At 41.9% G+C, this 27,956-nt stretch overlaps 1 protein-coding gene across 3 annotated transcripts; it reads left to right on the top strand.

The window, feature by feature from the left end:
- Positions 1-241: 241 nt before the first annotated feature.
- Positions 242-27,751, top strand: sugt1 (SGT1 homolog, MIS12 kinetochore complex assembly cochaperone). 3 transcript variants are annotated; one of them, XM_020650055.3, is made up of 14 exons: positions 242-361; positions 460-505; positions 1,519-1,609; positions 2,656-2,725; positions 3,071-3,141; positions 8,880-8,933; positions 10,186-10,214; positions 10,429-10,451; positions 10,693-10,789; positions 12,906-13,013; positions 20,520-20,610; positions 21,483-21,655; positions 26,440-26,534; positions 27,359-27,751. In XM_020650055.3, exons 1-14 carry the CDS (start codon positions 348-350, stop codon positions 27,372-27,374), a joined length of 978 nt encoding a protein of 325 aa, XP_020505711.1. In that variant the 5' UTR covers positions 242-347; the 3' UTR covers positions 27,375-27,751. The 3 variants fall into 3 exon arrangements, with proteins under 3 accessions (XP_020505711.1, XP_020505703.1, XP_020505719.1); XM_020650047.3 differs by having other exon boundaries at positions 253-361; positions 457-505; XM_020650063.3 differs by lacking the exon at positions 27,359-27,751 and having other exon boundaries at positions 253-361; positions 457-505; positions 26,440-26,541.
- Positions 27,752-27,956: the final 205 nt, after the last annotated feature.

Raw genomic sequence — 27,956 nt, 5'->3', positions numbered from 1 at the left:
TGCAGGATAATGCACTTTCACGTTGGCTTCCTTTTTGTAACAGCAGATGATGCCGCTTAGTTTATTCATATCATAATAATGCAACAGTACGTTCAAGGTGAGTTATTCAAAGTTATACCATACAGTATGCATTATGTATAAAACATGTATTATGTATGTGTATATGTGTTAAATATATAAAACATACATGAGACAGCTGTCCTGATGTGACTCCTCCAGGTCGGCAGGTGGCGCTGTGGCGGTGTGAGTGCTGTGCAGGCTGCTGACGCTATCACGTTTCAACAGTCTGCCCACCTTGCTAGAACTTTCCTGCCAGCACAAACATTGAGCCCACCTGCAGCGACGCCATGGCAACCGAACGGCAAGTGCACGACTTTTACAAGATGTATCGTAATTGTGTTTTAATACATTGTTTTAAAACAAAATGTTGACGGCTGGTCTCTCCTGTCGCGCCAGCAGCTTCTCCGACAGCTTCATAGACGAAGACCCACAGAAAGCTCTGCAGGTAAACATCAGCCTTACTTTCTTATAAACAAACAGAACATGCGATTTTTTACAAATACGTGGTTTGTCTTTCAGGTTAGCACAATAACCTTGAGTTATTCTGACCGGCTTTTAAGTGAAGTCACTGATTTTGAAACTGAAAGTAGCTAACCAAGGAAGCTAACGTTTCCTGTTAGCATCACTTTGAATGATAAGTTACAGCTCCTTTAACAAGTTAGCAGTGTTTACATTATCCTGACTTACTAACCATTTAATCCAGCACTAGTCTGTCATGTTGACTTTCTAACGTGCTGATAAACACTCGTTGTTTAGCCTACATGTCAACCTGTTAGCATGACAAACATTTAGTTCAATCTGTGACTAATTCAAATGTGACATACTCATAAATTATGTTTACAAGTTTGTTATCTTTACGACGTTTTTTTAACACTTTCCTTCTTGTAATTGATAATGGAGACTGCATTATTAACACTATTACAACTGTATTTGCAGGCCACGTTTAATATCCTGTTATTAATGCTACAGCTAAAAGTTTATAAAGGACACAATTCATCTTATTGTCTCTTTATTATTAAACGTTTGGACAACATAACACAGACTAGAGTTTAAAGTAATACAAAGTAAAGGTTTAGCTATGTTGTGAACAGAAAATGACATTTTTGTATTACCAACATTACTTTGAAAGCCCTGCAAAACGTCACCTTTAATCTTTGTCATTATGTCATAGCTTCTGTGAGAAAGGAGAGGTGAACAGTATCAGGAGAGATAACATGTTACAAACACAGTAACCGTGTTTCACAAACATGCAGAACAGCAGAAAGACGGGGATTGTTTGTTAAAGCTTGTATTTTATTTATGTTTATCTAAAGAACAACGCATCATTCCTACACTGAACAATGTTATCACATATCATAAGATTTCCTCACGTTATCCTCATCTCTATTCACGTTATCCTCATCTCTATTCACGTTATCCTCATCTCTATTCACGTTATCCTCATCTCTATTCCTCCAGGCACTAAATGAAGCATTGCAAGGAGAGTCGGACAACGCTGAGTGGTTCTGTCAGCGAGCCTATGCCCACATACTTCTCAGAAACTACAGCTGTAAGTCTACATACAGATGGTATTTTTTTTAAAGTTTATTTTGGGGATTTTTATGCCTCTATTAAAGAGGACATATTCTTCCCCCTTTTCCACCTTTTTAATCAGTCCCCCAGTGGTCTAAATGAAACATCTGTGCTGTGCTTTGGTCAAAACTTAACATGAATCAAGCACCAGAGGAGGTTTGTGACCCTGTATAAACCAGCTCTCTCAGAACGCTCTGTTTTGGTGTGTGTGTCTCTTTAAATCCAATGAGCCCCCCTGAGTTTTCCCAGTAGACATCAATCCTCTGTGGCAAGACTAAAAATGGCGGACCTGCGCAAAAGTTTTGCTCAAGGCTGGGGGTGGAGTCCATGGGAGGAGATATCAGGGGAGGGGAGTTTTTTTTTTTTTTTTTTTTTTTTTTACCAGAATCAAACTTGTGACATCACAAGTTGAGCAAATTTGAAACAGAGCATTTTCCTCTGTGTTGTAAGACTTATGCAGACTACATACAAAGGACTGGATTGATGTATTTCACATTTTGTGAGTCAGTAGACACTCAGGTTACCCAAATAAATGTTCAAAAACACTGTAAAAGTGGATTTTTCACAATATGTCCCCTTTAAGATAGAGTCGGAAATCCGGGAGAGATAGAGTGGGGAATGACATCATAGGTCGGAGTTGAACCTGTGTTGCCCACCTAGAGGAAATGGGGCGCACTCACTAACCACAATGCTACCAGCACCCTTACCCACATATGTTTGATTTAACAGAATGGGGTTTTATAAATTATTTTTAATGATTGCACTTTTTGTAGAAAATAGAAATATCCTAAGATTCTATTTAAAACTTAAAATTCTTTCTTCTTCTTTTTTAACCACCCACAATAAATGAGTCGAAGAAATACAGTCCAGACAGTAGAAATAGCATACTCTGGATGTCTTTGATTAAATATGGGGTCCTGTTTAGCATTCACTGGAATATATTAGGGGGGCATTAATGTTTTCTCAGTGATACACTCTGGATGAATGTGTTATGAGGATCATTGTGTTGTCTTCTGTCCTCAGGTGCTGCTGATGATGCCAAAATAGCCCAGCAGCTCCAACCAAACCTCCCTCTTGCTTTCATCCGAACAGGGTGTGTACTATGATATGATAATGAAAATTAGGGATAGTCACACACATACAGCTTTTTGTTTATGTGCTCAACCAAATGACTGTCTCTCTCTCCCCCCACCCCCCCCTCCAAAAAAAATAAAAAGTTTGACACATTCGCAGACACATTTGAACCCACATTTCACAGAGTTCTGTTATATGAAGTCAGACTTTTCTCTCCTGGAGGGATTAAGCTAACGTACCAGAGTTGTTAAACTTCCTTAAAGGGCCCACAATCCAGATTTTGTGTGTCAGAAGGGGTCACTTTAATTTGAACATGATTATCTAATTTAAGTGTATGTGGCATGTTTTTCTCTCCCACCTGCAGAATAGCAGAATACCACCTGAACCACTTTGAGTCGGCACACGCAGCTTTCACGCAGGGACAACAACTGGATGGTGAGTGTAACTTATTTTGGCTTGGGGTAAAAACTTTCCATCAACCCACTCTCTATCAACCACCAGCAGTGTCCAGCAGTGCCCTGTCTGCTTCACTCTCCTCACTGCATACACAGTGCTAAAGCTGTATCACCAAGCCTTAGGACTAAAATACAATGCAGTAAGAAATTACAGTGATGCTGATAGGTTTTCAATTAGCGAGTCCCTGGAACCCACGGGTGGTGATTTGAGTGAGTCCCTGGAAAATCAAAATAAACTAGTAATTCTAGTACTTATTATAGAAGACAAGACAATTCTCACATTTAAGCCCGTGTTAGAAGAATAAAATATTGCTGTGTTCAACCTCAAATTCAGTATAACATAAAAAGACCGTTAAAAGAAATGTGTTTAAAATAAAAATGGGTCTGTGGGTACTTCCCCAGGAAATATTGAGGGTGAAACACTTTGATTCTTGTATTCTTGTACATTTTTAGACTTTAGACTTCACTGTTCCCATGTGCTTTTCACAGCCTTGTTTCTGTCCAACAGACAATACATAGTATACATGCACAAAACACGGTGTACAAAACAAAAAATGTCAAACAGGAATCAAAAGTTCCCACTCTGGTCTGTTCAGCGATACCTTTTGTTCAGGGCAGGCATACGGCTTTTCCCAAGGTGAGCCATTCTGAAGAAGAAGAAGAAGAAGAAGATTTACTTTATTGATCCCTGCAAGGGGAAGTTTCAGTTTTTACACTCTGTAAGTCATGCTACACACACACAGGCTGAAGTATATACACGCATGCACACAAACAGGATCCTATGGACATGCACTAAGGGAGAGATGTCAGGTGGTGGGGAGGGGGTTTGGTGCCTTGCTCAAGGGCACCTCAGCAGTGCTCAGGAGATGATCTGGCAACTCCAGCTACCAGACCAACTTCCATACTTGGTCCGCACCGGGACTTGAACCGGCGACCATCCGGTTCCCAACCCAAGTCCCTACAGACTGCACCTCAGTGCTCTGTACCTCCATCCTGAGGGGAGTGGCGTGAAGTGGGTGTTCAGTGGGTGTGTGATGTCCTGTTAGGTTTGGTGTGGGGAGACCAATTATTCTGGCAGCTGTTGTTGTGATGCATATTTTAAGTACCAATTTATCATGAAATAATTTCTAATTTTGTAAAGGGATACTTTTCTCATTGAAATATTAAGTATCAGCTTTTCCACAGTAGTCTGATGTAAGACGGAGACAAGTTGACTGAAGGTCACGTTTCAGAATAATGAATAATCTGGATTTTAGACGGAACAAGGGGATTTAATTTCTATATTGTTATTACTGCTGGTAACATTTTTTTTTAGTTGATTTACCATAAAAAGACTATATGCCCTTTTGAATACCATCTCCAGTCCTGAAAACAGTTTTTAAAACATTGATGTGTTTCCATGACAGACCCGTTGAACAAATCTTGGTTTAACAGTTATGAACTCTTACATCCTCGTCTATCTCTGCCTCGGTCACTGCTTGTGGCAACAACATGTTTTAACTGTGATTCAGCTTACTATCAGTGTTCTTCTATAATTCACCTGTATGTCAAAGCATGCTTGATAAAAGCATGCTATAAATAAGGAGTGCGGATGCTGAGTATTAAATAAAGAATAATTAATACTCTGATTGTGCTGCAGGAAGAGAGAGAGACAGAGAGCATGTGGACATAAGTGTGGTTACAAAGCCGTGTGTTACCCTGTATCACTCTCAGGTCAAAATGTTTATGAAATCCACTGCAGTCTGCAGTCTTTTAAAGATGTTTTGGAGCTTTTTGCCTTCTATTGATAGGACAGCGGATAGAGGAGGAGTGGGTTGGACCCGGGGCCGTCCGCTTGGAGGACTAAAAACCGTTAGGCCATGAGAGTTGTCTCATATGAACAGGTCCTCCGTAAGCTGAACTTGCATTCAGAAATCTGCGTTAAAAATTTTCATTTAGGAAAAAACGTTTAGTTGGGATGCCCTTAGCTGCAGGCTCTTCTCAGAAAACGTTCCACTTTTGATTACGATACAGCGCCGCCACCACCACATCGACGTTATGCAATTAGAAATGGAAAAACTCACCAAGTGCAGTCCTTGGAAAACCATCTTCTTCAAGAAAACCCACGTCAAATTTGAAGAGGGCTGGAGGCGGTGTGAAATTTGACAGGGGTGGCCACCTAGTGATTTTGTTTGCAGTAAAAACCCTGTTTTAAAATGAGTTTGTTGTTCAATGTATCGTTCTGTGTGGAAAAGATGAGGTGTGTCCCTCGGATGCATTGATTGTGACTGTACTGCATCATTTTAAAATGTAATGCTTCAGAGAATCAGGACGCATACCCAGCAACATCACTGATTTATATACAGACTCTTGTGTGCCTCCACACTTCAGCTGGGGTTGTGAGCCATCATGGTTTTGATTTCTCTGTCATTTTGTCAGTTTCATTTGGCAAACGCATACCTGTCTTCAATAGAAGTGGGGAAAAAAATAGTTTTATGTCCTATGTGTTTGGGTAGGAAACAAAGGTTTGATCTGTTAAATGTCACAAAACATGCTAAGATATTCAGTTAAAGGCAGGGTTGGTCATATTTTCTGAGATTTTAAATCAATTCATAAATTTCAAAAATATTTTTTTTGGCTAATCAGTCACTCCCTGCTAAGTGCATTGAAACAAAATAATGTGTAATAGGGTTACATGACAAAAATATGACATTTTCTCCCCAGAAAAATTCAAAAGTCAATTTCACTGTGAAATCAAAATCTGCTGGAAAAACTACCGTTGGCCAATATTCCCAACCAACTTCTTTGAAAGAGATTTTTCAGGATTGCATGGAGATGAGATACTCTTAACGGTCAGACCAAACGATCGGCAAGAAAAGTTAAGGCCAGTTCCTGTTTTGCTCACTGATTCCATTTTTTCCTTGCGACGTCATGGCAGTGACATCAGAGTGTTGTTCTTTGACTCAAATATTCCCAATATGTTTGTATAACGAGAGACCTTGTTGACCTTGTTGTTCATCATTGTCAACACATTTGATGCTTTACCCAATTGTTTTTGTTGTAATGGCCATTGTTGGTGCATGGCTTCAGATTTAGGCGTGTTACTACCTTCTGTAGATGCACACTTTGTCCACAGAACCTGAAGAGGCTTAAGGAGTAAGACCACATTTGTATTTGTTAAGTAAGCAGATGGAAACATGTTTTTTTTTTTTTATGACCACATGGTGTTGAGACAGGTCAACCTGAGTGATGGATATCTTACTGTTTTTTTAACCCAACAGTGACTGTCAGAAGCTCGGAGCCGTAGCGCTTGCTCTGTGTTTGGGTAGGAAACAAAGATTTGATCTGTTAAATGTCACAAAACATGCTAAGATATTCAGTTAAAGGCAGGGTTGGTCATTTTTAAAAACGAGTATGATTTTGAAAGTAGCATTCCCTCAGTGCTCCGTCTACACCCACCCCCTCCCCTCTGTGCTCTCTCAAAAGCCACGCCCCCTCACTTACATGCACGAGCGCCGTTGCACCAGAATGCGCATTTCAGCTCGTCGCTTTGCATTGTGTAGAAACTACGTCGTCTCATGTCTCATTCAGCGGTAAGTAAACTCACAGGATAAACTCTGTCATCGCTGTCGTGCTTTCAGCGTGGGCTAGTGCACGTAAGGGGTAGAGAGCGAGCAGGGAGACAGGGAGGCGCGATTGGTTCACCAGATTGGTACCTCGTGGCAGACATTGGTTGAAGTTTTTACAGGCTTACAACTGCTACAGATATTCTTTGTTCCTTTTTCAGAGCACATGAGTTATTAATGTCTGTCAGGACCTAAAGACAATTTCAACCAAAATCTTAAAAAGTGTATTTGGAGAAAATGACCAACCCTGCCTTTAAGGTCAGTTTGTCATGCCTACAATGACAGAGTTTCTGGGACTTTAAATCAAATAGTATCTTTATTTAGTGAGTGATTATGGAAATAGTTACAGCAACACGATGTGGAAATAACTTTTAGTGCATTACAAATATTTACTAGCTTCGAGAGTGTTAATAAAATAATCATAAAGGGTTGCTTTGTTTTGATATACACACATTTAAATGATTGATTGATTATTAATCATGTAACAACAGCGTCACTTTTTTAATCATTATTTTTGTTAATACTAAAATTGGTGAAAAAGACAAGAGAGACAAGTGGAGCCAGCATGAGGGTTAATGCTGATGAAAAACGCTTTAACAACCTTAATAATGTATATATGTTTTATACACATTCAGAGTTACAGAGAAGCTGATTTAACGTTGTGAAAGATGTGCTTTAAGTACTTTTAGGAGGGTTGACCCTATAGGGCTCTAATGGTGGCTGAAAGACGCCAGAGTGTTCAGAATCACATCAGTGGGAGAGTGAACAGAAAAGTAGATCGACTCTGGGTCTGAAATCTATCTGTGTTTTTATTTTATTTTTTTAAAGCATAATATCACAGTATATTATACACCATCGATACGTGTACACAAAGTCCTTCTCCAGTCTTTCATATAGGTGTTAGTGCATAAACATCAAAAGAGCCAATCGAGAGCTGTCCTGTGTGTCACGCCTCAGTGCTGAATAAATCTTTCAGACTTTCATTATGAAGTCCAGGTGAATAAATCCATTACTCTCTTACATCCAGAGTGCTCTCTTTACAACCAACATGTCTATATTCACCATGGCTACACTTATACAATACATACCAATGTGTCCACTTCAACTTTCTACCTCTTATACGCTTTTTTTCAGATGCTCTTCCTGTAAAAGTGTTTCCTACATTGGTCGTGCGCCCAGGTGTATTTACAACCACCTCAATGTATCATTTATCACCATTTATGCATACAGTATAGAATTTATATGTAATCAACCTGTGAATGATACCTATGTACTAGTCGATAAACTAGTGGACGGTCTGCACTCACTCTCTACCACACAGGTTCATGTTGCTAGTACTGCCTGACACATGCTCTGTGTCTCTGCTTCAATACAATGATTGAGGTGTTATGTGTTAAATATGAATCTCCTCATGAGGTTGTTTAAGTTGTTTTGAGCTGCCGGCTGCTGACAATGAGACAAGCATCTCTTCTCCTGTTGTTTGTCTGTCTCTCTCGCTCTCTCTCTCGCTCTCTCTCTCTCTCTCTCTCTCTCTCTCTCTCTCTCTCTCTCTCTCTCTCTCTCTCTCTCTCTCTCTCTCCCTCTCCCTCTCTCTAAAAAAAGGACACAAGACGAGATCCTAATTACAAAACGTGCAGAAAAGGTTTAAAATTGACAGATTAAAAAAAAAAGAAAAGATCAAAATGCAGGAAAAAAAGATTTCAAGTTCTTGAAATGTTTGAGTGTCATTGTTTGAGTCATATCAAATACCATATTTTCTTTTCACGTTGGAATTAAATTCATTCATTGTGATTTGATAAAGTTTGAGTTTTTTTTTACTCTGTACAATGTTTATGAAGAGATGTATGAAATAAAAAAAGTGGATCTCCTTTGTGCCTCAAGTACAACCCAAGGAGATGTTTAATTGACATGAGTCATCTCTGCTTTAAAATCAAACCTATTTGAGATTAGGAGAATATCTTCAGCTTTCTCCAGGACTTAGTCAAACCACGTTAAACATTTTCATGATGTTTCGATTAAACTTTTTTACATCAGTTACTGTATACTACTTCTATTTCTTCTTCTTTAAAAGCGGAATGAAAGAAAAACATTTTTTTCTGTGTGTTTTCTACAGGGTCTGAAAAGTCCTTTGAGATCTGGATCAAGCGCTGTGAGGAGATGATGGGGGGTAAGTGACTGAACTGAGGCTTCCATCGTAGCCGTTATATTATTGTTAGAATTTAGAGCTGATATTGGTTTCAATGTTAGGATTAAACAAAAATCTAATCGCTCAAATGTTTTGTGTTTCTCACACAGTGTTGCTTACGTCTGTCTCTTGTGACAAAAATGTTTTTGGACTTCATGAACCCTTACCATTCCTCGCTGTCTAGTTTAAAATCTTTCCTCTATCATCAAAAACTAAACTAAACGTCTCAGCCAGGGAGCTGATCAGTCCGTCTGATCAAACAAATGAGCTTGCGCACATCCATGAGTTCACAGTGTGTGTGTGTGTGTGTGTGTGTGTGTGTGTGTGTGCGTGCTCACAGTCTTAGGGTGTTTAGGCAGAGCTGCTTATTCCAATAAAAGATGCATGCCGTGTCTGGGCGCTGTGTTTCTGTCTGCCGCTGATGCTGGAGCCCTCTGGATCATCTCAAGTAAACAAGAGCATGAGTTTTGACAAACACGCTTCACACCCTCGTGCACACGTTCTCCCAGGGGCCGTATGATTCATCAGAGTTAACGCTACTGATGTTTGAAAGCTCCCGATGAGACCTAGCCCCCTTCATAGCCTGCGCTCAGACAGCATCCAGACACACACACACACACACACACACACACACACACACACCAGGGTTTACATAGCCCCTCCCTCTAAAACTTGAAAATACCCTACTTGAGCTTGCTAACACCGGGAGCAGTCGCTGAGTGTTTCTTCTGGTGACAGTGTGTTTACCACTAACCCACAACACTCACACAAAGACACACACAAACCTGGTTATTCCATCACATGTGGCACCCTGCCTGTTTACAAATACACAAACACAGACACACACAGTCTGCTCCCCCTCCACTCTATTTGAAACGCGACCTCGTTAAGATGACATTAACACGCCTCCCATCAGCTCATCTCTCTCTCTGATGAACTCAGTAAATAATGCATGGTATCATGCTGGATGCTTACTGGAGCTCACAGGGCTTTTACTGGGCGTGGATGGACCAGTATACAAACTGGTGGCAAAGATGGGAGAGTGTGTGTGTGCGTCTGTGTTGAGGCACATCATTTATTTTCTGTTTCTGTTTCTGTGTCTGTTTAAAAGTTAGCATCTGGTTTAAACCCTTGTAATCATAATATTTTAGAGACTAGACCTCAGCCCAGGCTGCCTCAGGTGTGTATGAAAAAATTCCTGCAACTCAATCAGATTTCTCTTTCCTCTTTTCAGAGCGGACACAGTTCTGCAGCGGCAACGAGGTGAGCCCCTCTGCATGGCCACATGGGGGCAGTAGAGAGCTTCTGCCATGTGTATGCTCCTGCTTTTAAAAAAAGGAAGACTGACTGAGCTTCTTTTGTGTGTTTTTTTTGTGTCTTCTTCTCACTTTCTTTCTTTTTCTTTCATCCCTGTGCATTATCACCTCATCATCCTCTCTAATTGTTATTCTTACTCGGGCGCTGAATGACCTGGCAGACACCTGCGGTTCCACCTGTGAAGTAAGTACATTAATATAAATCGGTTTTATTTTCACCATGTCTGTCTTATTTATTGCACCAGCATAAAGATTAAACATTCTGTAAAAACAACCATCGCAGATGATATTTGTGTTTAATGAGCTGATTTTTATTCATACAATTAAACTCTGTATACTGTATTCATTACTTTAGTGATGAAAATCACTGAAAATGAAAATAAGACTTCCAACTGCTTGATCAGTTTTGCTTTTGTGTCCTGCAGACACGACTGGTACCAAACAGAGTCTCAAGTCATCGTCACAGTCATGGTTAAAAACGTTCCCAAGGATGGTGTGTGTGCCAACTTCATGGAAAAAGAGGTATAAACACACACACGAATGCACAGTTCAACTGAAGTCACTCTGGGTTTTTTTTCTATATCGTGGTTTTTGTGTGGAACAGAGATGGGTTTCGCTCTTGGGCGTTTCCTCAGGGGGGCCCATTAGATGGGTCTCATACACACAGACACACAGACATACACCCCCTCCCCATGGACCCATCTATGCCTCCAGTGGTGCCTTGTTAACATTGCCCCCAAAGTACAGATCTAAGAGCAATTTACCCTCCCCAGCTTCTCCAACCTCCTAATTGTCTGTAGATAGAAGACATAACTGATCTCGGATCAGCTTCAGAGCCCTCCAGGGACGACCTCCTTTCTTTCTTTTTTTTCTCTTTTCCTTTGTCTCCTTCCACTTGTCTTTTTCTCTCTCAGAGGGGTAACTGCAGGGCACCCCAGGGAACGGCTTTGTCTTTCCTAATAGAATAACAAACGGAGTTTACCCCATTTCAAAAGAAAGAGTTCACTCTCTCCGTATCACACAGCCACTCGTTAGGCTCCTTCTGTGGTGGAAAGTACAGATAAGTTCATGTATTTTTTACTAGGTCAGTATATACAAAAGAAATTAAAGATGAAAGGCAGTGGTTCCAGTTCTATTCCCTGGTGACTGAGTGTGTGTACCTACAGATGGTGCAGGAATTCAACTGGAAATGAATTTTAAGTCTTTGATGGTTTTTGGAAATTGCCAAAAAAGCTACTGTATCTAACTTTCTAAGCTTTTATCCATGATGTTCTACTTCCAACATACGTTTGAAACCAAATTAGAAAAGTCCAGTTTTAGCGAGATGGTAGGTGTTGAATCTCAGAAAATGACATGACGTGAAATGATGAACTGTGCAGGCAAGTCGAGTGTTTCTTCAGGTGGACATGTTTAAGTGGTTTTGCCATCTGATGTGTGTGTAACGAGTGTGAGGCTTTGGGCCCCAGTCCAGGACATGTCCCTCTAACCAACAAGATCCCACACATCCACACAGCCCCAGTGAGTGACAGGCGGTTAGGAGCTGTCTGACCCCTCCACCACCGGTCACCGTGTGGCTGCAGGGGACAGAGCGAGGATACTCCTGGCTGCCACAGCAGCCACATCAGATCACTTTCCTCATAGCTGACACCTTCACCCCATCACTACTGATCTTTCTTTGTGCGGTTAAATGAATTTAATCTATATTAATGCTGCAGCTTCAACACAGGCAGTGATAAATCTGTATCTAAAATAGAACAGTGCTGAATTCACATGAATTGAGGCAGGCAGAGAGCGAAACAGATGTCATTTTAGTGGATGAAAGCAGGACAGAAAACGAGGTGAGGCTCAGGAAAGCAGGAGAGAAAGGGAAAACAAACTGGATCTGGAATAGGGATGTTCCTAGAGACTAACTTCTCTTGTTGATTAAACTGATATTGAAATTCAGACTAGTCGACCTGTCTAATGGGACGAACCACTCAGACATCAGTCAAAATTGAGCACAATTCATTTACGCGGCTAAAATCATTTTGCGTGAAGTCTATTTAAGAAACAGTTCATCACATTCTGCAAAAACAAAATTGACGGTTCTTCTAAATACTTCTGAAATGTGTGACATTAAGCGGCTTGCATTACTCTGCGGGTAAATCATGTCAGATTGGTTTTCTGAGTGCCGCTAAGATAAGCAGTGCTAGCACCCCCAGGTTACGGTCCTCCTGCAGGTTGAAGTCCACATGTTGTATGCCAGTTTAACCTGCCGCAGCTTCTACTACCTGATGCTGTTAGTCTATTTTACTGACCTACTGTACATGATCCAGGCAGCGGAGCGGGAAGAACAGGCCCATTAACCAGAGCTACAGCCCCTGCTAGTGGTGGTTGTCTGCGTTACAGTTAAGACGCAACATTTAACCATCACCGTGGGACTGTGTGAACATTTTTTAATAATTAGTCAACCCAGCTAGTAAACCTGGTGCCGGCTGTATTAAAAGTCTGTAAAAATGACGATCTGAAAGTACACTTTAGTAATAGTTATGGAACAAACTTGATTAGGACTCTCTTACTTATTTTTGTTGATTTCTACCAAATGAATGCCATCCAGCAGGGGCTAATCTCTAACTTCTACTGTCTGTGATCTCTTCAGCTCTCTGCCTCGATAGGGCTGACATCAGGGGAGAACTACGACCTCAGCTTCCATCTCCTCCACCCCATCGTCCCCCACCAGAGCAGCTTCAAGATCCTCAGCACCAAGGTACCACACTCTGTATCAGCTCACGTAGTGAGTCAACATGCATTTGAGATGATTGGACGTGTTGTTTGTCAGACACCGTACTGTGGTTCATTACACACACATGAGGCGGAAACAAACTGTGCTTGCTTTCAACAATAGTTATATTAAATTTCCCACTGTGCACTTAAAGGCACAGAAAAGAAATGCTATGTCAGAGCAGGCAGGACAGAACAAGCTGGCTTTCTTTTTAACTGGGCTCAGAGTTCTTGATGACAAAATGACTTCAAACACAAAGACAACAAAGCTGTGAGCATACAGTAAATCACAGTCATGTCATTTCTGGATTGTCTGAGGACAAAGATGTGTATTCAGGTCAAGGTAAAGTGAGGGAATATGTTACTACTTCTGCATTATAAAAGAAGTGTATTGACAGACGATATTGTGTAACCAGTTTATGCACGTACGCTAATACTAGATGGTGTTTTCAGATGTGTTTTTTCCTTTGCAGCGAGCCATGCTGTAGTGGAATATAAAAACTGTTTACCACTTTAATACGTTTCTGTCACTGAAAAACATAAACACGGAAGAAACAACATTTTTGGGTCACAGAAGCGCTTCGACTAAGTTTTTGAAAGTCAATGGAAAGTCACAGAATTTTCCCTCATAATCAGCGAGAACACTGTGTGTAGCCTCGGCGTCCTGGTAGTCGCTCTCAACAATAAAGAAGCAGACTATAAAACGTGTCAGGGGACATCTTTTATGTCCCTATAAAGAAAATATGATGTAGTAATGTCACACATTGGAGAGATGCAGGTGCTTCTCTGACTCTGCTTTACATCTCTGAACTCCAGTCTCTGCAGAACATCAAATATTCTCTCTGAATTTGGGATAGTGTTGTCCCGACAGCTGAGTGTTGATTCTTTTTTGATGTGAATAAACTTCAGATTTTAAATGTTGGATGATTAAAAAAAAAAATGGCAAAGAAGAAAAGGGTTCAGGAGAGTTAAAGCAGCTAACGGTGTGTGTGACTGATCATTACTTGGGTTATCTTTTTTGAGATTAACATCATAATCTCTTCAATAATTTAAAGCAGTATAAAGTCGGCTGTCACTACCCATAATTCCTTAATGCTGCTAAAGCTCACTGTAGCTGAAGTAGAACTGAGAAAATCCACTCTGGCTGTATACAGTGCGGCTCCTGTGGATACGTTAGCGCGGTTCAGATGAGCAGCTAACAGGAGATTCAAACATCTGCACAAATCCTCCCGCACACACACACACACACACACACACACACACACACACACACACACACACACACACACACATTTATCAGGGCCGTGCTCGCGGAGAGTTCCTCTGCTCAGTTTAAGGTGATTATGGGCCTAATGAGTAGGAAGGGCACTTTTTTTTTTTTACTAAGGACTAATTAGTGTGTATTCTGGTTGATGTGGGCTAATGAGTGTGCTGGCTGAGTGTGTGCTGATTCAAGGTTGAGACCACTGTCAGGTTTTAGCCTCAGCAGATCAAGAGGCAGGTTTCTGTGCGAGATGTTTTTTATTGTTAGGGGAAGAATTGGTTTTAATGGCATTGATCTGATCCTGTCTTGCCAATACAACATTACCTTGGATCCTCTGTATTCATTTAAACTATTATAATGGTAGTTAATCAGAGAATAACAAGGACAATTATTCTGACAGATACAGTAATTGTTGTATGAATCATGGGAGAATTTTTTTTTTTTAATCAAAATGTTTTTATTTTCTCTGAATTTCTGTCATCACAATCACAATTATGTCACATTCGTTCTTAAACTAGATTGTCCTCTTATATCTGGAAAGGAAAATGTTTAGGCTCTGACTTCTCTGCAGCATTTGATCATAATTATAAATCAAATGTTTCTCTTTATTGGAGAACTCTGATCATCTGATCTCGCACTCTGAGACTCTTCTATTTCCAAAATAAAATTCTGATCAATTCAGTAGCTCTCCTTTTGTGTGGAAACTCAGTGGCACTAATATTACAACATGTATACATGTATATTGACTTAGGCGCATAGAAATTGAAGAACAGATGTGACAAAACACAGAAGCCTACATCCAGTGTCTGCACAGTATGGCATTATGAAAAACTGCCAATGAGTCCCAGCCTCAGAGCATCCTTATGTCCTGTTCTGCAACCAGTTGCAGGAGATGATTCTTTTGACCTTTTGAGGTCAGTGGACTTGGACTTGTACAGCACTTTCTTTGTTTCCCACATTACTCAAAGCTGCTTTGACACTATATGTCACATTTACACCACATATTCACACACTCATGGAGAGGACGCTACATAAAGTGCCCATCATGATTAACTGATATTATGACAAGTCAGGTAAAACTACGACATAAAATGCCTCTGTAGAAATTCATGGTCCAGTGTCTTGTCCAAGGACTCTTCATCACAGGTTCAGGTTCACAGGTGCTTGGAATCGATCCCCCAACCTTCCGGTTGAGAGACATCCGACTCTCCCACTGAACCACAGCTGCCCCTTTATCCAAAACAAATACATTATACACACTATAATAGCTAGAATTTTCATTTTTAAAAACAAAAAGCAAGAGTCTCAGTATTTTGCATCTTCACATTGTTGATTTGTCGGTGACATCATCATGTTTCTTTTAATGCAGTGAAAAAAATGAGCTAGTGGGCCCAGATGAATGTTTTCCTCAATCTGTTTAAATTAATTGTGATGGTCATTAGTATAAACAACAACAACAAAACATTATTGCTGGAGCATACTTTAGAAAACTAGGGTTAAAAGCATTTACAGATATTCCAAGAATCAACGTCGCATTTAGAAATAATATGAATTGAGACCTTTTTCTGTTACAGTGGGAACTATTAAAGCCTTTGCAATCTGATGATTAATATGAAAGTATATATACAAACATCAAACAAGTTTCACATTTGAGGGGCATCAAGCGGATAAAGAAACTCCCAAGATATAAATCACAACACGCCAATTAAATGAAATCACAGAAAGAGGTGTAGGTACTCACTCTCTCTAATGTGGACTTAAAAGTGTTAAACGTTTGCAATAACTTTCTTTTTATTGGTTTATTCGTTTATTTGGCAGCAAGGCCACGGGGGAATGAAAAAGGCAGCTCTGGACCACAGGTGCAGGAAGTCTTCTCTCTAAAGTGCCTCAGTAGCAAAAACAAATTGATATGTGATTATTAGCGCTGTACAACCTGACGTCTACATCATGTGCATTTTGTCCACTGGCTGTACAGTGCCGAGCAGAGTCTGACCTGCACACAAACTGCCCCCTCTCAAAACAGCACTCACTCTCACTCACTGCCTCGCTTTTCCATGGCAACAGCAGACACTGCATACCAGAGGTGCACGTGGGCTGCAGCTTAAACAAGGGCTCAGTCTTACAGAGACCACAGCTGAGGATGGTCTTAGACTATGTTTCATCTGTCTACAGCCTCTGCTTTCTTCCACATTTACTTTCTTATCTTTGTGTTTTCAATCTTTTACATCAGACACATAAACACACACACACACACACACACACAATCTCTGTATCTCTTGCTGTCCTGCACTCATACAACATACACGCATACACCTTTCTTTACAGAGTGTGCAAACCCTCCTCTCCTCCCACAAAGCCCTGACTGTTCCCTGGTCCACTGGGCTCCTCTGGTACACATGGCCCCTACACACCCACACATACACATACACACACACACACACACACACACACACACACACACTCACTCACTCCATGAAGCTCATAAGCCCTCACTGTTAGGAGCTTTAGAGATGTTTTGAACCTTTAAATGTTGCAGCTAACTCTTCTAAAAGTCATCAGGTGAAACGTGTGTGCATACTGAGAGAGACCCCGACAAACCCAGCCGCCTGTCGGTGCGTGTCTCATTTACATATTTTGGAGCCGTTTCATTTTTCTGAAGCCAAGAAGCCACTGGGGGGAAAAACATTCAAATGAACAACGGCATCAGCAAATCAACTTTCTCCAGATTGGCATGCATCCCTAATGAGCGTTTAGAAAAAAAATTGCATTGCCCTCGGAGCTGTTGATTCCCAACCAACGTCAGTCTGTCTGTCTGTGTGTGTGTGTGTGTGTGTGTGTGTGTGTGTGTGTGTGTGTAATAGGCTGCCCTGCACCCTGCGCTCCACAATGTTTACGCTTCATCTCCTCGCTGTCTTTAAAGACAACTTAGCAGGGGGAAGCTAAGCTGTCCAAGAGCACACACACACACACACACACTCACACACACAATTGCAGAGGCTGAACAGTAATCTTTCTACACACTGTGTCATTTTTTCAAAGTATTTGCTGTGTGTGCGTGCTTGTGCGAGTGTCGTCTGTAGCACATTATCGTCAGTGCGACCTCCTCCTGTCCTCCCCAACGACAGACATTCCGACCGCAGGGGTCACCGCGACAACGGGGAGCCAATTACACACCAGTGTGTTTGATCAGAACAGACGGCTGACGAGCACACACTCAGAGGCGTGCGCGCAAACACACTCAATGCAATTCGATCAACACTCGCTCGTTCATTCAGCTCCGAACTCATCTCTTTTTTGGAAAATAGCTTAAGTGGCGTCTCCGCTCTTTAATTTGCACGCCTGTCAACGTCTAAGAATGTTTATATTTATTTCATTTCTGCATCTTTCAGGCCTTGTTTGTATTGAAATCCGCAATATCTTGGGGAGAAAAAGGGAAGAAGATGCCGATTTAGGAGTTGTGGCAGTTAGGAGCAGGAGGGGGTCGATGGGTACAAACGCATGTGACAAGCGACACGGGACCCCGATGCCCCTCTGTAAATAGCATGTGTGTGTGCGTCTACATGTGTGTTTGTGTGTGTGTGCTGTGCAGATTGTATGGTCCACCCCTGGGGTCCTGTGGGTGGTGGCCCCTGTATGTGGCTCTGCTGTCACATCCCTTCACGAGCCGTTGCCTCGCCTGTCACACACACAGAAACGCATACAGAGAGACACACACACGGCGCCTGGCCTGCCATATCCCTTAAAAGCCAGGAAACACAGATGTGGCAGCAGATTAATGTTGTATGGCTCAGAAGCACGCATACAAGAACACACACACAATTTGACACACACATAGCGGATCCTCGAGTTCTGCTGTGTTTCGCACCACACAAACGTTAAAGTCAATTAAGGGCTTCTGCCGAAATGGCTGCTAATTCACAGGTAACATTAAATTAGTTTTGTCAAAGATATTTGGTCCTTTTTTGTCCTTAAACAATTACAATCAATTCTTAACATAACTGTCAGACAGGCTGTCAACAGGCTGCCTTGTTAAAACTGAAAAATGATACTCGACAAGCTGGATATCTGGACTAACATTAGTTAAAGATAACATCAGTACATGCAAGGGTAAACAAAAAATCCATAAACACATGAAAGAAGACAGGCATATCAGTCTGACTGGCAGTTAGCAGTATATGTCAGCCGTAAGGGCAGGTTTGGTAAATCCACATTTAGATCAGTACTGAAGTCTTCAAAGAGAGCCTGAGACCCCTAACAGAGCTCAAAGCAGCACCTCGGCCAACGCTGCAGGTGCACCTGTCAAAAGAAAACCAAAAAGTGATTTGACACACCAACGGGAGCTGCCTCAGAAAATCAATGGAAGCCAGTTTAACAAATACAAACAGTCACAATGGATGATCAGAGTTTATAATAGATGAGCAAAGAAAGCAGTCATTGGGTGTGTGAGGCGTGGTATACCCTGAAAAGGTCACCAGTCAATCACTGGGTTGACACATAGAGATAGACAACCATTCACTCTCACATAAACACCTATAGACAATTAGAGTCACCAATCAACCTCATGAGTCTGGACTGGGTGAGGAAGCCGGAGAGCCAGGAGGCAACCCACATAAAACATGGCACACAGAAAAGCACCTGTCTGGCCAGGGAATCTAACCAGGAACCTTCTTGCTGTCTAGCAACAGTGGTAACTATTGCATCAGCATGCAGCGCCGTGCACACTGCAGCTACTCTATTAAACGTCACATCGTCATTGCATTTTTTAACTCTTTATCAAACATCATAGATTTTCCTTTAATAGCGATACGTAATCCAGTTCATTTCATATTCACATCGGCGGTTAGAGACCACTTTAGGTCTTTTGTTCCCCTGACCACACCTGGCATCAGAGCTGGATGTGATCATGTATGATATGTTGTACTAGTAGTGTGGTGCTATGGTGAATTCTTTTAAATATCAGTCAATCTGCTCCCTGGTTTCTTTTTTAACGGTGTTGTTCTTTGAGTGTCAGAAAGCAGTAAAACATGTGTTAATATCTCACAGCTCTAAAGGACTTATTCAGAGTAATGTTTTTATATAACCGTGGCCCAGGTCTTATGGCAAAGGCTTGTGGGGGAGGAATGTCCGATTTGAATTAACACAGAATCAGGCTGTATGCACAAACTTGCAAAAAAAAAAGAAAAGTTTGGTGACACATTCCTCTGAAGGCTGAATGTGAATTATTCGGGCTGTAACCTGTATTCTCAGCAGAGATCTGCTTTTTTTAGTCTCTCAGCCCGTCGCAGTGCAAGCCAAAAAGTTAATTTCGGACACTGCACAGATGCCTCGCAGTGCACAAGGCCCTTTGTGGGGCAGAAAGCGCTGACACACACCTAAGTGATCTATCAGTATGCCGCTACTCGCACTCACTCGTCACGTTGGTGGCGAAGGCAGCAGCAGCGATCACACTGTCTCTTACTTCCCTCAATCTGCTCCCCTCACTCACATTTCACTCTCTGCCTCTTCCTCTCTCACCTTGTCGTCCTCCTGGTTTCCTCTTCTCCGCTCGCACCTTCATAAATTAATCATCACATCGCCAAGCAGAGCAGAAATGTTCCTTAATTGCACCAACATAACCAGCGCTGTCTTTCACATGCACACATATCAAACGCACATGCCGTTAATGGGTGGTAGGGGGTGAATATGAGGAGGAGGAGGAGGGGGTTGGCATGGCGCTACAGCGTGCGTGTCGCTGGTATGTGCGCTGTCAATGCAGCTCAGTGTTAAAAGTGTCCACGTCCTCTCTCCCCTCATTGTTTTTCCTGCTCTCCCATGTTCTCCTGGTGTAATGATTTGGATCAGACGCTGCTGTGTGGAATTAGGATCTCCCCCCTCTCCTTCCCATCCCTCTCTCCCGCGCGCTCCGTCTCTCACACTGGCCCTCTGGCTGACAGGCATCTCATTAGTGCAGTATGTCTGTCAGTGAGGTTCGAGATTGAGCTGTGCCCCCGCATATCCCTGATGTCTCACACACACACACATGCACACACACAGGCTGGGTTGACAGGCAGTCTTTCTCTCTGGCCTCAATAATGATCTGATGTCCTGTACTTTTAACATGTCACTGTAATGGATGCATTATTTTTGTTGAAAGAAGCCCGTTTTGCTAAACATTGTTATCTCCCTTGTTTCCTCTCCTCTCTCCCCCCCCCCCCCCCCCCCCTCTCCTTATCACTCTTCATCTGTCAGGTGGAGTTCAAGATGAAGAAGACAGATGCCATCAGATGGGAGAAGCTGGAGGGAGAAGGACAGGAGTCCAACATCAAACACTTCAATCCCAGTCAGTCTACAGCTTCGGCATTTTACGCTCCTCTCCTCTCCTCCCACCACCGCCAACCATCCCCCTGTCTCTGCTCTCATCTCTCCCTCAGCCTCTTCTTCTTCTTCATTTCTGCTCTTTCTCTCGCTCTGCAAAGATCAATATGAGCTCCTGTGTTTGTCTGTTCACGCTGAAATGAGAGTGGGCAGTGAAGCCCTGCTGGAGTCTTTCATTAGTCTGACGGTGAAAGTAGGCAAAGAGAGGGAAAGGTATGACGGCGAAATGTGACTCAGTGTTTTAGCCCACACAGTCCCATTACTGACAGGATTAATTACTTATGTAAGTGTGTGTGGAGGGGGAGTGAAAGTTAAGTGGGCAGCCAAAAATCTCCAGCTAGTGTTTATAAGAGCATGCTCATAACTCGGGCTGCCGTTACATTCAAACAAGATATTTGACATCTGATTTTCTGGGATCACATCGCCGTTTATGTCCAAGCTTGGCCTGAATATGTCTGCAGCGCGTCTGCTGCTGTACTTATGTAAATCTGCGTCTGGATTACATTTCCCCGCTCTCCTTCTCCATCTCTTGTTGGGATTATACAGTGGGCGTATTTCATCCTGAAAATATAGAAATCAAATCATAATGTGATACTTCAGCTTTTCAACTTGGATGATTCAGTTGCAGAGTGAGCGAAAAGGAATTCATTTGATGAGACTTGGTGTGATGAGATGATAAAAGTCTAGTTATTAAAATTGCTTTCAATTAAAATTGCAATTAAAAAGACTCTTTCCACAGAAGAAATTAGCTGTTACTCTGAGGCTCTTTGCAGGGATCTAAGAGTCCTCTGACTTTTTCTTTCCATTACTGAAACTGTATGAACTTCTCCCCATCAGACCAGTACCCGACATCGTCTCACTACACCCGTAAATGGGACAAGATCGTGGTGGATATCAGCGAGGAGGAGAAAAACGAGAAGCTGGAGGGAGATGCAGCGCTCAACAAGCTCTTCCAGCAGATCTACTGCGACGGCACAGACGAGGTCAAACGAGCCATGAACAAGTCTTTTGTAAGTATTGGTCTCAAGTGACAGTGTTGTATTCCTCGCAATAAATAAAGCACCTGTTTGTTGCCAAGCCATCTCACACCGCCTTTTTTTAAAGGAGATCTATTATACTCATTTTCACCGTTAATGATGTCAGTCTGGGAAACCTATAGAGTAGCTCAAAGTCCTTTCTTATTTGACTTATACTGGCGTCAGTAAAATCCCTCATTTCAGCCTCTGCGTGGAACGCTTCAGTTCAGCTGCTGTCTCTTTAAGGACCTTCTCCTCACCTGCCCTGTTTCCTCCGATTGGCCAGTTTTTTTTGCAGTCACAGGGAAATTTGAGTGAGCTTCCGGCTGGGCATGTCTTTGATAGAGGACTCAGGGTGAGCATGTCCTACAGCTCCACTCTGCTTCAACTTCTGTGTATCTTGTTTTTAAAAAAAAAAACTTTTCAGAGATTTAATATGAACATCGAACATCGTAACATTAAATGTATCTATTTAAAGATGGATCAGTATCATAGATCTACTTAAACAAGTTTGTTACCTAGCAGCTAGGAGCCATCCTAAAGCCAACGGAATCACCCAAAACAAACCCCATTTTCCTAACTAAGAGGGACACTGAGTAGAAGTTCATGTTGTGTGCTGTTTGTTTTTCACAACACATTCAGAGCCGTTATCACTTGTCCTGTTTTCATTGTTAAAGTCCCCATGAAATGAAAAATACATTTTCACAGTTTTAATCCAGCCTTACTGTTTTAAATGTTAATTTATTCAAATTCAAATAACTTTATTTATCCGTTAGGAACTTGAGTTGTGTAAAAAAAGCATCAATGCACACACAGCTCACGTGAATGACAGCACAGCACAAAAAACAAACCACACACACACACACACACACACACACACACACACACACACACACACACACACACACACACACACACACACACACACACACACACACACACACACATCACCATCCAAAGAGTCCTGAGTGAGTGAAAATATATTTCACTAAAGCATTACCTGAGTGTTTTTACATCAAAATAACCTTATTTCCACTTCCTGTATAAAGTATCAAATGTCTGTCCACTCGTCCTGCACTAAGGGGCTTTACTAATTTATCGACCAATTATCAAGCTTTGTGGAAGCTAACGATCCAATCCAATTCATCCCCAACGTTACGTCTCGCCTTTTATCTTATGATTGGTTCTACCTCGTTTCAGTTGAAAATAAAAATCATGACACGGCAGTCATATACTCTCCCAAGTTCAGTTTCATGGGGACGTTAAGAGGCAGCTCAGTTCTCAGATGCGCTTGTTAAATGTGTAGCTAAAGTGCTTACGAGTGAGGTTTTGTCATTCTCTGTAAAGTAGAACTATATATCTTAATAAATATCATCCCCCAAAGCTTAAACCATTCAGTGATGAGGTACAGCTAGATAGGAAAATACCTTTTTATCTGAACTAATCACAAACATTTAGCAACGACAAAGTGTTGTAGTCAACACAACACTAACCGAGACCAGAGTGCTCCTAGACTGAGACATTTAGGGGTCACGACCAAGACCAAGGCAGGACGAGACTGAGAAAAGACAAAGACCATAACTATCACTGAAAAATCATCAACTTGTCACCCTCTTAAACCTTAACACCAGGAAGGTTTCGGCCGAAACCGTGGAATAAAATTTATTAAAAGTTATTTGTTCTTATTGAAAGAGACCTTTTCCTGCTAATCACAGTAATGACATTGAAAAATAACCAATTTAGTGGTCTTGACTGGTCTTGATTTAAAATCCAGAGTCCTCCTAGTCCGAGACAAGACTGAGAACTTCAAAAAGGCATCACAAGACCGAATTTGAGTACTACAGCATTTAATAATGATTCTACTGAAGTTATTACAACATATCTTAAAAAGTGTAACCCCAAGTGTATCCCCAGCATTTAGTGTGTAAACCAGACTTCATTCAAATTGTTTAACTGCTGATGCCAGAAGTAGAGCTGGTCTGAAGGTATTCTGAGAGGTTTTTCGTTGCTGTTCAGTAGTTTTCCAGTAGGACCGTCCTCTCGTTGCCTTTTTGCCTCTGCCTACATCCCATCTCTTTCCTCCTCCATTTGAACAAGTTACTCATCTGTAAATCTAAAACATACAGTCAACCATCAAAGTGAAATGAGTCACAATCGTCACTCCTCTGGAGGGCCAGCCATTGTACTTATTTTAGAAAATCAGATCGCAAACAAAGTCTCTTCAGCCTGCCCACAATCTGAACTGACAGCAGCCCACAGACACAAACAAGTTCATTTGGGACATCACAGCTGTTTCAACATACATTGTTTACCTGAATTGTGTTACATTTGCCACCATTATGATAATAAGATTCATGCTAAAAAAAAATCTTCTTTTCATTTATTTAAAGCACAAACAAGTCTGTAAACAACTGTGAAGCTGCATATTTTTATGTCCACGCTCATAATAGTGAGTAAAAGCAATATAACACATGCAGCAGTGACAGCTTGTCGATTTAATGAGCTTCTGAAAGAGTGCCTTTATGTGTACGGGGAGATGAAGACTGAGTGACTGCAGCTAAATGTTTATTGATGATTGGGGTGAATCAGCAATCAGTGTTGGTTGGGATCCATGATGTTGGGGAAAAAAGGCATGGACAAGTGGAGGGACAACTTGTGGAGAGACATTTTGGAATAATGAAAGGTTTCACAAAATGACCTGTGTGTCACAGAACTATTTATATGCAAGAGGGGGGCCCAATGGAGAACTTAAATTCTGGCAGTAGATGTATCTATAAGAAGGCAAACATGTGCAGGAAGACCTGGATACTTAAAGTCCTGTCTTTTTAAGCAAACAGTCAGTGATACGATCGACTGTTTAAAAGACAGCAAGATAACTTTTATTTTGTCAGAAAACACTACCTCTCTGGAAGGGCGTGGGTGGCTCGGGCTTTCTTGCACCATGCCCTGTTGTTTACAGTGAGAAGGCAGACTCAGAGGGCAGAACAAACCCATAGCTGTGGGAGTTTCACCCACCTGGGGGAGGGGTTACTGCCCTTTGTGATGTCATGAAGGTAAAGTCTCCAAACGGCCTGTTTGAGCACACATTTTCAGGCAAATGTGGAGCAGGCAAAAGATGGGGAGGATGGACTTTTCTCATAATTGGATGGTTTGTAGACAGACTAAGGGCACATGGAAAACCATGGTGAAGTGGATGTTGCATAATGTGTGACCTTTTTAAAGTAGAAAATCAGTAGCACATCTACTCAAGCAGTGGTAAGCATGGAGCTGCATCTTTCACACAAGCGCACTTGGGGATTTCTGTTTTAGATAACAAGATGACGTCATGGTGAAGAACTGCTGAACACTTACGAAAGGATTTGCTGTCATCTCAGACATCCGACCTAACGCTGACGGTGTTTAAACATTCATGTTGAGTTGTCACTTCTGTGTTTGGAGCAAAAGACATGAAGAGGAGTAAAGGTCAGCTAAAAGGGCATTAAGAACTTTGAAATCTTTGACTTAAAAATACCCCAAAAAATTAGGAAAGGAACTTGGTTACTGGCCTGGGTAAAAAAAAAATGAAAACCAGCTTGTTCAGCCGTGTATACTCAGTGAACAATGCTGAGGTGGACTTGTCTTTTTTTTTATCTCACCTTAAAAAAAAAACCATCCCATTACTTTCAATGGCTGGTTGTCATGTGGTACCACTGGCAGACGGGGTTCGGGTTAACCCATCTGAAAGCTGTTTGCTACTGTAGCTGCCATTAAATGACAAAAGAAGAAGAAAGCATTAGTGCCAGGTTAAACAACTGTAGCGTAACAGACTGCTATCTAAACAGAAAAAGCTTTTACGTAGCGTAAAGGGGATTTCAGGTAGGATGTGGTGGGCGCTGCATGCCGCTGTCGAACCCATTTATTGTTTATTTGAGTCTTGGTGCAACTCTCCCCAGGCTGTAAATTGCTCCCAGACTGAAGTACACCTGGAACGGGTTGTTACAGTGCTGCAGCTCCTGGACGAACCCAAACTCCCCCAAATCCTGTCGTTCCCTGATGATTTCACAGACTCTTCTTCTTCTTTGCTTGCTCTTCAGCAGAAAAAGAGCGACCAGGGTGTTCTACTGAATAGTGGACAGATACATTGTGAATCCAAAAAAAAAACTTAGCTCAGAGAATGTGTGTGATTAGTTTGCAGATTGATATTTTCATCTGTATAAACAATCCTTAAACCTCATATCATTGTTTGTGCATACCCACAAGCACACCTGCATACACATACATACTGTATACACAACCAAATTCCAACCCCTCGTTTAACTCCCTGGTGAGTGACCATAAACCCCCACCCATCCCCCAATTAACTTTCCCTTCTGCTGGTAACAGATTCTGAAGGTGAGAGACCATGAGGTTTCCAAGGACAATATAATTGAGCATCTCTTAACTTGAGAAGCAATCTGTTTTACTTTAAATTAAATGATCAATTATACAATCTATTTTACCTAACATTGTTAAGTAGTTTCTAAGGTTAAAAATACCTTGAAGGGATGCTTAACTGTTAGAATGTTATTGGCATTTTTGGTTATTTGTTAGCATCAAGCAAACAAAGGAAGTCCCGGTTCATTTGTGAAGAGAGGAGTCACAAGAAATCATTCTGATTTTATTTGAATTTTGGCCAGTGCCTTTTTAGTAGTAATTGTACGTGGAGTGTACATCCCTAGTAGAAGGTGTTCCATATAAAGAATTCTATTTGATTAAATCCACTGAAGTTAATTTCCTGTCTGTCTCCGTCCCCCCTGCAGATGGAGTCAGCTGGTACGGTCCTGAGCACCAACTGGAAAGATGTGGGCAAGAGAAAAGTTGACGTCAGCCCACCGGACGATGCAGAGTTTAAGAAGTACTGAACACCTCCTGTCTCCTCTCTCTTTCTCTCTCTCCTTCTGCTTTTTCCTCTTCCCCCTCCTCTTTCTTCATTTTGGTCCATCTAAACTTCCCCCTCTTCCTCTCAGCCCCTCAAGCTCAATTCACACATACTCCGTGTGCGCCGCGGTCCGTCAGCACCGTGCACTATGTTGTACTTAGCTGCCACTCTAGTCAATCATTGTGCTCACACAGGGCGCTCTGCAGTCCGTCTCCGGAGCGAGCCACCGACGGCGCTACGCTCTGCTTCGTTTCAAATACGCAGCGAGTCTATTTTCGCCGGAGTACGCTGCAGGCACGCGTCAAGCTGGACAGAATATGACAGCCCGGACAGGAAGTCAGACAAGGAAACGCACAGAGCATCCGGTCAATTTCAAAATAAAACACAATATACGGACTCGCGATCGTATTTTTCATCACTTTATCAACATTACGTCAAAACAGACACCGAATTAACAACAATGCATCCTCAGAAAGACAAAGCAACATGTTGTTTGCATGTTTTTCTCTTAATTCCCGCGGGATCTTGTAGTTCTCCTGTGATGTGTCATGGGTGCGCTGACGTCCCAGAAACAGATCCAGTGTGAACGGGCGCGAGCCGTCCGACGGCGCAAAACCGTGACGCTGACGGACCGCGGCGCGCACTGAGTATGTGTGAATTGGGGGTAAGTTGTGTTGTTTCTCCTCTTCTCACTAAGTGCAGGGAGCCTCTGTGTTCCCACTTTCACTCTTTGCCTACTCTCTGCAATGACTAACAGCCAGATGGGGTCATTTAATTTAAATAATCTCTTCTTTTTAAAGGCCCATGGACTCTTAAATGGATTCAGATGTGACTGACAGACGTGAACTTTTCGATCCGGAACATTATTTTTTTCGTTCTCCCTTCAGCCTCTCATCATTTTTTCACAGCCCTCCATTCAGGAACATTTCATGTCTTCTGTTTTCAGCGCTTGTATAAAAACTGTAAAATTGTTTAAAAAAAAAAACAAAAAAAACATGAGAAGTTAGAATGACAAGACTGTGTTTTTTTTTTGTTGCCTCATGCAGTCTATTCTGTACACTCAGTAAAAAGTCAACAGCAATACTGACTTGTCTGGAGAGTGTGACACGTCAGCCAGGGGCTTATTACCGCTCGTTCCCTCAGTGTGATTCAAGCTTCAGTGTAAATAAAAGATTTGTTGTTTGGCTCACAAACCTTGTCTCCTGTTTTATGGTTCGTTGTCTCTGGAAAGAGTTTTGGACGGGCCCCAAAGTCTCTGAAAGGATGCATCAGATGCAGAAGCAGCGATATATTATGACGGGCAGCGGTGCTCTGTGATTAGATGCTGAGAGGAATGAAATGTGGCATCGCTGATAGGAGAGCAGGCGGTTCAGATACGGCTGACAGCTGGAGGACATG

The sequence above is a fragment of the Labrus bergylta genome, chromosome 4 (assembly GCF_963930695.1).
Source record: "Labrus bergylta chromosome 4, fLabBer1.1, whole genome shotgun sequence".
Classification (NCBI taxonomy): Eukaryota; Metazoa; Chordata; class Actinopteri; order Labriformes; family Labridae; genus Labrus; species Labrus bergylta.
The sequence above is the reverse complement of the archived record's forward strand: the minus strand, read 5'-3'. Positions and strand labels throughout refer to the sequence as shown.

Excerpts from the sequence above, each read along its gene's own strand:
- sugt1 (XM_020650047.3), top strand. Across the intron at positions 2,726-3,070 it reads CTTGCTTTCATCCGAACAGG|AATAGCAGAATACCACCTGA; the intron begins GTGTGTACTATG and ends TCCCACCTGCAG. Across the intron at positions 10,452-10,692 it reads CCTGCGGTTCCACCTGTGAA|ACACGACTGGTACCAAACAG; the intron begins GTAAGTACATTA and ends TGTGTCCTGCAG.